Source organism: Tupaia chinensis, unplaced genomic scaffold (assembly GCF_000334495.1).
Source record: "Tupaia chinensis unplaced genomic scaffold, TupChi_1.0 Scaffold149333_1, whole genome shotgun sequence".
Lineage (NCBI taxonomy): Eukaryota > Metazoa > Chordata > Mammalia > Scandentia > Tupaiidae > Tupaia > Tupaia belangeri.
Genome location: NW_006209177.1, coordinates 1,772,760 through 1,783,532, shown reverse-complemented (window position 1 = coordinate 1,783,532; position 10,773 = coordinate 1,772,760). Strand labels below are relative to the sequence as shown.

General features: G+C 41.2%; 1 protein-coding gene across 1 annotated transcript in view; it reads right to left on the bottom strand.

The window, feature by feature from the left end:
- The window catches only part of FMR1NB (FMR1 neighbor), a 38,102-nt gene extending 30,194 nt beyond the window's left edge, over window positions 1-7,908 (bottom strand). The window contains exon 1 of the mRNA XM_006171098.1: window positions 7,522-7,908. Coding sequence (XP_006171160.1) covers window positions 7,522-7,837 — 316 coding nt within the window. The 5' untranslated portion in view covers window positions 7,838-7,908. The remainder of the gene's footprint in view (window positions 1-7,521) is intronic.
- Between the last annotated feature and the right edge of the window lie 2,865 nt (window positions 7,909-10,773).

The following is a 10,773-nucleotide window of genomic DNA, read 5'->3' as shown; positions in this document are numbered from 1 at the left end:
TCTTTCCTGAATAAAATAGGAATGTGCTACTTTTTTGTCACTAAGTATAATGGTGGCTGCTGGTTTAAGACAGACATTATTTACTAAGGGCCTATTAATTTTTGAATGTGAATAATTTTCCAATATTAAACTACATGTGGATTCCTGAACAGAAAGTCCACAAGCACTAATGCTCTATGTAGGATTTGTAAATTAACATTCCTAACTGAAAGGTGTTTATAGTTTTCTTTTGCATGCTGTATCTGTAAGTTTTGGCACGAGAGCTATATCTGTTTCATAAAATAACTTGAAGGGCTTCCTATCTTATTTTTCTATATTGAAACAATTTAAACAGTATAGGAATTATTTGATCCATTAGAGTTTGGGAAAACTTGGTCATAAAGATTCTGAGTTTGTGTTTTTTGGAGAGAGTAGTTTCTTAACTTTTTACTTGTTTATAGTCATTTGCCAATTTTTTAAAAAATAATTTTTCCAAGGATATCATCCACTTAAAAGTAATTATTAGAACCGTCCCCAGCTCTACAGAAGACCCCCACTTCCATCTCCAGACCCTGGCCTAAGGGATACTGAGGCAGGGTCCCCTGTCCCAACTCCAGCCCCGGCACCCCTAAGCCCAGAGACCTTCCCCCCATCTCTGCCAGCCAGGACCACCCCAGCTCGACAGTAGACCTCACTTCTATCTCCAGACCCCTAGCCTAAGGGACACTGAGGCCCCTAGGGTCCCCTGCCCCAGCTCCAGCCCCAAGACCCACAAGCCCAGAGATCCCCTATTTCTGTCAGCCCACCCCCAGCTCTACAGAAGACCCCCACTTTCATCTCCAGACCCTGGCCTAAGGGACACTGAGGCAGGGCTCCCTGCCCCACCTCCAGCCCTGGCACCCCAAAGCCCAGAGACTCCCTATCTCTGTCATCCAGGACCACCCCCAGCTCTACAGCAGACCCCGCTTCCATCTCCAGGCCCCTGGCCTAAGGGACACTGTGTCAGGGACCCTTGCACCAGCTCCAGCTCCAGCACCCCAAGCCCAGAGACCCCGATCTCTGTCAGCCAAACAGACCTTTTTATTTCCTTCTCTTCTTCTTTCATTGGTTAATTTCACACTTCTCTTTACAACACAGGACTGGCCCCAGCTCTACAGCAGACCCCATTACCATCTCCAGACCCCTGGTGAAATCGCTATCGTGCAGCACAGGACTTTCTCTTTGTTCTTCTTACTTTCTTCCCTCTTATTTGGCTCTCTCTTCCTCTTCCTCGACCCTCCCGGATGGAATAGATAGGCCTTGAATCACAGTTCCGAAATACCCTAGTATTATAAGACTCCCTGAGATCCTCCCTTTTACTCAACGACATGTGAAAAAAGAGATACTGCTCTTCAGAAACCTGAATAGAATACTCCTCCTTGGACCAGATTGCTAAACACAACAGAAGAGAGACTTTGGCACTCATGAGTCCATCACAAAAGGGAAACACACTTGCTCCTAGTCGAAGAAACATTCTCCTAAAAGGTATTCCAAACTGAATATATCTCCCAATGACTAGAAATAGAAAAAGAGTCTCAGGTCTGAATAAACCAGGAAATATGTCTCTGTAAAAAGAACAGAGTGACTCCCTTCCATTTCTCAAAAAAGCAGAGGAAGTTATCAAAATGTCAGAGAAAGAATTTAGAACATTCATTATGATCAAATTCTATGAGTTGGAACAGAAAAGAGACAATGAAATACAGATCAGGAAGTCCTTCCGTGATATGAAAGAAGAAATGGACATGCTAAGAAAGAATCGATGGGACTAATAGAGATGAAATCTGTAATACAGGAAATCAAAAACTCTCTTGAAAATATTAAAAGTCAATTAGACCATGCTGAAGATTGAATCTATATATAGAGAGAGAGAGAGAGAGAGAGAGAGAGAGAGAGAGAGAGAGAAAAGAAAGAGAGAAATCCACCCCCCCACCCCCACCCCCCCACACACACACAACAACAACAACAACAAAAAAAAACGAGGATAATATACAAGAAATACTAGGGAACCAGCAGTTAGAGTAATGGCTATGTCGCTGAACTCCCACGTAGTCGATTACGGTTCGCGTCCTGGACCTGGTGACTTAAAACTCAAGCCGGGCACGTGTGCGTGTGTGCCCAAGATCCCGAGAGGAGAATGGAGGAAAAGGGATTGCGGCATAACCATCCCCCCTGGGGAGTGATTTCTCGCTTTCTGTCTCTATGTCTCGTTCTGTCTGTCTGGTGAGCACACGCGCTCTATAGTAAAAAACCTCTCCAAAAAAAAAAATGAAAAAAATAGAATATACAAACATAATTTTAAAATCTCCTTTATTTCAATGATAATATTTCCTTTCCAATTTTAATAGCACTAACTTCCATACACATACATTTGAATGTGTATCCTCAAAATCAACTCTGTTATAAAAGTTAAATCAAGGCTAATATATTGTTCAAATGCTTTATATTTTCTTTTCTGTCAAGGACTAAAAGATATAAATTAAAATATCTACCATGATTTTGATTTTGTCCATTTCTACTGGAGTTTATTTGTTTTATGCATTCCAACACTATGCATTAATGGTAATCATGACAAATTTCTTCTCTGTATATTAGGTATCTTGACAATACTAAAAATAATCCATTTTGTCCTGTTTGTTTTCTCTTAACTCCTACTCATTACTGAATGCCTACTATATTTTATGTTTGGGGGATATATAAGTAAACAAGTCAGACAAGATACCTGTCCTCATGGAGCTTACTACAATATAACAGAGAAGAAAGACTATAAAGCAAGAAAATAACAAATTAAATAATTATAATTCTCAATGAGTGCTACTAAGAAAGCGAATATAGAATGCACAAGGAACCTAGTTTTAATAGGATTGGTCTCTCTGAAAAGATATTTAAACCAAAAATCAAACAAATATATATATACACACACACACGCACACATACATATATGTATACACACACACACACAAACATTATGTATAAATACAAATATTATATATATACACACATGCACATATATAGAGAGGGTCCAGATGGTGGTCCAGATGGGGCTATGCAAGGCTGATCCACACAAGTTTGTGTCTAGAGACTTTCTTGAGTGTGGCGAACACAATACGACTGGAGTCAGAGGCTGGCTGATGCTAAGGGTGGTTCACAGTGTCAAAACTCTGTTGAGAGGCCAGCTCTACAGCCAAGTGGTCAAGGGAACTGGATCTCTCAAGGGCAATCACAGTTCACTGGACAGCTTGAACATTCACTGGACACTTGTACATGTGTGCCCCAAATCCCAACAGAATGAGAAATGGAGAAGGAATTGTAGCAGTGTTACCATGTCCCACTGTGGGAGTGTGTGCTTTCTTCCTCTCACTTCCTGTCTGACTCTCTCTAGGGAGCACAGGTACTCACTAGCAATCAAACAAACAAACAAACAAAACCCTGATGGGTGCTCTTGTCTTTCTCAATCATGAAAAAAATTAATTTAAAACAAAATAGGATTAGAAGTAGCTGGCTACACTAAAAGAGTGCTTCCAGCACATGGGCGAAAAAAAGACATTAAAATCACCATGTACACTTTGCCAAATTCAAGGGCCTGCTATTCTACCTGACACAGGAAAGAAGCTATAGTCCAAAGAGGTCCTGACAAGACCTTTGTTCTGTATCTCGCTTGTCTGTACAGTACCCCTCATCTTGAACTGACTGTCCAAGTTGCCACTTGACTCAGCGCACCATCTGAAATAAGTGTTGGTTGGCAGTAGCACACTGGTCTGTGTCTCAATTTATCCCAGGGAAACAAAATACTTCAACATAAGAAAATCAATCAATATAATACACCACATAAATAGAATAAAGAAAAAAAAAGAAAAACAAAACCTCACATTTCCACAGTTATGAAAAAATTATTGGACAAAATATAACCTGTAATATTAAAATCACTGCAAAACTTAAGAATAGTATGGATCTTCCTCAAAAAAACAGCATTTATGGAAAATCCATAGTTACTGGATTGTTGGGAAAGTCATGATGAATTTTTGCATAGAAAACCTGGAAAAACACATCACAACTTTCCCGATTTACCAAATAGCATCATAATCAATGGTTAAAGACTGACAGATTTCCCCCAAGACAAGCATGTCTACTTCTTTATTTTTAATTGTCAGAGAAAGTGTGCACTGGTTGGAAACAAGGAGACAGAAAGAAAGAGAAATTGAGAAAGCACCCCCTTAGGCCACAATCCCTTCTCCATTTCTCCCTCATGTTGGCATTAGGGGCACACGTGCATGCATTCACACCCAGTGTTTTTCAAGCTGCTAGGTCCAGGACTCAAACTGTGTGGTTGGCTGTGTGAGACCCATTAGCCTTAACCACTAGTTCCATGTGCTGGCCCCAGGATGTCTATTTTCACCACTGCTATTCAACATTGTACTAGATGTTTTAACTAGAGCAATTAGGTAATAAAAACTAAATGGCATCCACACTGGAAAGGAAAAAGTGAAACTATTTCTATTCACAGATAACATAACTCTATATCTAGAATTCTAGAATATGTTCTTAAAGTCCACAGAAAAACCTATTAGGCTACAAAATGAATTTAGCAAGGTTTCAGGGTACAGGATCAACATGTACAAATCACTTTTGATCTGATACACAAGCAATCAACAATCCAGAGGAAATTGTACAAACCATTCATTTTGCAATAGCATCCAAAAGAATAAAATATCTAAGAATACATTTTTGAAAGGAGAGTAAGACTTGTGCACTAAAAATTACAAAACATTGTTGAAATAAGTTAAATAAGACATAAATAATGGAAACCCACCTTGTATTTATGAATTGTAACACTGAATATTAAGATGGCAATATTTTTAAAAATGATCTCTCACAGATTCAGTGCAAACCCTGTCAAAATTCCAAAGGCCTTTATGCAGAAATGGAAGAGCAAATTTTCAAATTTATACAGAACAGAGGCCCCCAACCTTCCTGGCACCAGGGAACACCAGCCTCATGGAAGATAATCCCTCCACAGTCAGACAGCAGGGCAGAGGTGAGAGGGGTTGACCCCAGGACGACTCAAGTGCATCACATTCACCGTGCACCCCATTTCCACCACTACCATGTTGCAATATATAATGAAACAATCAGACAACATTAGGGTACATGATCCCATGAGAATACAATACTCCCACTGATCCCACAGGATGTAGAGCCCAGGCAGCAATGCCTGTGATGGGAACAAACACAGACAAAGCCTTGCTCACTTACTCAAACACAGAGGAAGCCTGGCTTGCTTGCTTGCCTGAGTGCCCCCGTCCCCCCATGCATAGGTGAGGGTGTTGGGGCCCTAACAAGCCATGGACTAGTATTGGTCCACAGCTCAGGGGTTTATGCCTTCTGATAGAGAATTTTAAGGGGTCTTAAATATTTGAAATAATATGGATAATGAAGAACAAAACAGAAGGACTTATCCTAATTTCTAAACTTGTTAGAAAGCTGTAGTAATTAAAAGAATATGGTAATGGCATAAAAATTGACAGATAGACTAAGAAAATAGAACTAAGAGTCCAGAAATAAATCCATAAAACCATGGTCAGTTGATTTTTGACAAGAGCACCAAGACCATTCAACGAAGAATAAATAATCTCTTCAACAAATGGTGCTGGGATGGCAGGATAGTCACGTGCAAAAGAATGAAAGCAGACCACTAACACATACCACATATAAAAATTAACTAAAAATGGATCAACAATTTAAATATGGAAACTAAAGCCATAAAACTTTACACAAAATGGATCAACAATTTAAATATGGAAACTATATCCATAAAACTTTAGAAGAAAATATAGGGCTAACTATTATGACCTTGGATTTGGCACCCAAAGCACAACCAACCAACAGAAAATAAGTAAACTGGGCATTCTTAAAATTAAAAACTTTTGTACATCAAAGGATATTCTTAACAAAGTTAAAAGACAATGTACAGAATGAGAGGAGACATTTACAAATAATATATTGGACAATATATATATTTACAAATAATATATTAGTATACAATATAAAGAATTCTTATAACTCAATAAGAAAACCACAAACAAACCCATTAAAACTGGTCAAATACTTAAAAAATATATTTTTCTGAAGATATACAAATAGCAAACAACCACATGAAAGGATGTTCGACATCATTAGTCCCTAGGGAAGTCCAAATCCAAACCACGAGATACTACTTCACTACAATAGGATGACTGGAACCAAAAGAGGGGAGGGTAACCAAAGTTGGCAAAGTTGGAATCCTTGTTGGTGGAGATGTAAAATGGTTCAACCACATTCTAAAACAGTTTGAGGGTCCAGCAGGTGGCATGGTGGCTAAGGTGCTGGACTCCCACATGGTAGACCACAGTTCAAGTCCCAGACCCGGTGGCTTGAAATTCATACCAGGTGCATGTGCATGTGTGCCCACAAGAGAAGTGAATGGAAGAGAAGGGATTGTGGCACAGCCATCCCATTGTAGGGTGATTTCTCATTTTTCCTCTCTCTGTCTCTCTAGCAAGTGCACATGGTCTATAGAAAAAAGTCTCTCAAAAGAAGAAAAAAAAAAACAGTTCTTCAAAAAGTTCGACATGTAGTTCCCATATGACCCTGCAATTCCACTGGTAAAGAATTTAAAACATGTCTGCACAGGAATTTATACATGAATGTTTGCTGCAACATAGTTCATAATAACCCCAAAGGAGAATGAACTCAACTTTGGTAAATTGGATAAATGGATAAACACTGGAGTATAGTCATAAAATGAAATACTACTCAGTCATAGAAAGGAATGGGCTGACGAAATAAAAATAACTAACCAGTTGGTATGAGTTTTAATTTGTGGTGATAAATAATATTTTGGAAGTAGGCAGAGATAATGGTCCCACAATATTTAAATATACTAAGTCCCCTGAATTTTCACTATAAAATAGATAATCTTTTTTAAAAGATTTACTTATTTAATTTTATTTATCACCATCTTCTTGTTTTTTAATTTTTAAATTTTTATTTCTTTTTTTAGTGAGAGAGAAACACACACACACACACACACACACACACACACACGAAAGTGAGAGAGACAGCAAGCCACCAGGTCCAGGACTCAAACCACAGTCCGCCATGTGGGAATTCAGCACCCTAACCACCATACCACCTGCTGGCCCCTAAAATAGTTAATCTTATGTTAGGCAAAATTCATCTTCAAAAAAAAAAAGGAGATGACAGAGTTTGGTATCTTGTTATGGAAAGTAAGGAAGGGAACAGGGAACGCTTCTGTCAGAGAAAGGAGGGGAGGTCTTTTTGAAGGGATTTCCTGAGGGAAGGTGATAGCGAAGAAGAGTTTATGAAGTTGGTGAGAGGAGAGAAAAGGGCTTTGTGAGGAGAACTGAGAAGTGCAGTGTGGGGGTTGGGAGAGCCTTCTGGGAGGAAGGTGGGAAGGCCTGTGAGAGGCCATGGGTCTGTGGGTCCCAGCCTGGAGCCGGCACTCACCAGAACTCAGGAAGTAGCACAACAGCAGCAGGGCCCAGAAAGCGAGCACGAGGATCCCGAAGCGCTTGTGGGCCCACATCCTAACCAGAGAGTAGCGTGTCTCAGCCTGGAGGCCACGCAGAAAAGCCTGCCAGACAGGCTGAGGCATGGCAGCCATGATGGCTTCATGCCCAGGATTGTCACCTCCGCGATTTGACCCTACCGCCGGGTTCTCATTGCGTCCTGCCTCACAAGCTGCCAGCCTTGAGTGCACACCCTGCATCTCCTGGGTCTTCGACCTTTTCCGCTTCCGACCTGACCTCCCCTTGGAGGGCATGACTCAGTGTTTCCACCAAGCTGAGGTATCACCTCACCGCCCAACCGTCACTGACCCAGAAGTCCCTGGGGCAGTTCCTGTCTCAGATGCCCCCCCCCCCCCCATGTGCTTCCTGTCCCAGAAGCCCCTGGGTGGTTCCTGACCCGGAAGCCCCAGGACTGTGCCTCACCCAGAAGCCTCCGGGGCAGTGACGCTTTTTGGAACATATGAGTGTCCGTTTTGGAACATGTGACCCCCCTGTTGGGGTCTGACGCTGATTCCTTCTCAATGACATGGTCTGCCTCGTTCCACAGGCCTCTACCCATTTAACCACTTAGTTAGTGTCTTATACACCTTCTCTCCTATTCAAGACCTGCCTGCATTTTATTTATTCATTTATTTTATGTTTTTGCCATAGAGCATGTGCACTCATTGGAGAGAGAGAGCAAGGGAAAGTAAGAAATCACCCCCAGGGGGGGATGGCCACGCTGCACTCCCTTCTTTCCCATTCTCCCCTCAGGATTTTGGGCATGCATGCACTTGCCTGCAGTGTGAGTTTCAAGACACTGAGTCTGGGACTCAAACTATGGTTGGCCAGATGGAAATTCAGAGCCTTAACCACCATGTCACCTGCTGGGACCTGGAGGCCTGACTCTTATAAGTGCTTGTTAAATGCCTGTTGAATAAATGAAGGGGCCTTAAGGCTTGCACCAGTAGCATGACTGCTTGTTCTAGATCACCCAAAAGGAATAATTGGAATTCAGACACTAGCCTTGGCTGCCAGTTCCTCTCTCATATTCATGTCTGTGACGTTCACTGTAGCTGCTACGGTCACTATAGTCAGTCACTACAGTGCTTACTACAGCAGTTCCAAGCCAAATGTGCCTTTTTAAATGCAAATTTTAATTACTTAAAATTAAATGAAATTAAGAAATCAGTTCCTCAATCACAGTGGCTGCATTCTCAAGGGCTCAATAGCCAAACGTGGCTCAGGGCTGCATCTCTGTACTGATAATGGATTCTTTCTATCAAGGCAGAAAGCTGTCTTGGGCACGGCTGGATGCGGAGAGTGACTGTAGTGAACATGGTAGATGTTCAATAGATTGTTACACTATAGTAGAAGCACACCAGAAGCTCAAAGTGGGATCAATTATATTTGCCTTCAGAAGACCTTAAAACTGAGTAACAATTAAATGAAACAATAAGGCAACATGAGACAAAAATAATGTATGCAGAACACTAAAGAAGACTCAAAGCACTTAGATTTTATGGCTATAATCGCTACCCATTAATTGGGTGGCCCAAGGTGCCTTCCTTCCACTAGGTCTCAGTGCCTTATGTATAAAATGAGAGGTTTGGACAGTGTTTCTATGCCTCCTTCTGGCTCTAAAATCTAAGTCTTGGGCAAAATCCCATTAACTCCTCTGATTTGCACACATCTGCAAAAGAACCAGGTTGGTGATGCTTCCATAGTGATTAGACTACTACATTGTGTTTCAACAAGGCATATGTAAACTCACCTCAACAGATTTCCATCTTTGTTCTCATTATACTATACTCGTCTTCCAATGGGTTTTCTAATTTTATTCCATAAATTCTTTCCAATGTTAATAGGCATTCTATTAGGGGGGAAAAAAGGCATTTTGTCCTATTCAAATACAGTATTTCTTGAAACTTTTCACACTTTATCCACTCCCTGTCCTGCTCTCCAGGCCCAGGAGCAATTCAGAATGCTCTTTAGTTCATTGAAGGGTCTGACAAGAAGAGACTGCTTTCCCTTTCTTTTACGTTTTTGGTTTGTTTGTTCTACTTTTTGCCTTAGCTTTATATATATATTTTTGGAGAGGTTTTTGCTATAGGGCACGTGTGCTCACCAGAGAGACAGAGAGAGACAGAGAGACAGGAAGCGAGAAGTCACCCCCCAGGGGGGATGGCCACACCGCAATTCCTTCTCCATTCTCCTCTCAGGATCTTGGGCACACACGCACATGCGCACCGGCATGAGTTTTAAGCCACTGGGTCCATCCGAGACTCAGACCGCGGTCAACTACATGGGAGTTCAGCGACATAGTCATTATGCTAACTGCTGGTCCCGCCTTAGCTTTTTCTTAAACTAATTGGACCAGAGGACCATTGCCCCACAAAAAAATTATTAACAGCTTCTGAAACTATTGCTTGCAACTGTGAGGAACTGTGAAATGTCTGAGATTGTACTCTACTTTCAAGTAAGAAGTTTTGTAGATGTTGGCAGAAAATCCAAGGCTATTAAGTCAGAGACACAGGACAAAAGCTCTCCTGAGGGGCTATAAGGTAGCTCAGTAGTAAAGCAACTGGATTCACATGGGAAAGGTACTGGGTTCCCAGGACCTCCTTGAGCCCAATGGGCATGTGGCTCTCTGTCTCATAAAAAATAAAAATAAAATTCTCCTGAGACATTAAGAAACTCAACAGACCCATTGCTTCCCAAGTCAATCTTGTTAATGTGGGACAGGTGGAAAATGATCACATCACTGGGAACCATGCAGGGACTCTGAGGACTCAGACGGGTTGGTAACTAAGCTCTTGACAACCTCACAGGCCGGACTCTCTCAGCCTTAGTTTTTACTTTTTTCTCTGCTAATTGTGAACATACCTTTCAGCTCTGGCATGCTATGACGACTCACACTTGACTTCTGCATTTAAAGTTGCTGTATAAAGGTAAGGCATGGCAGTTCAACTTCAATACAATACTCTTAAATAACCCATGCTATACTATCAGAAATCCAAATTACTAACAGGAATTTGGGGTACAAAATCTCTGAGATCACAACAAAACACTCCTTGGTTTACACAACACTAATTTGAGATTGGGACCACAAAAGCCACATGAAGTATCTATTTTATAGACTATCAAACGTAATTTTCTTTTAATGTTTTTTTCCATAGGGCACACACAATCCCTGGAGAGAGAGAAAGAC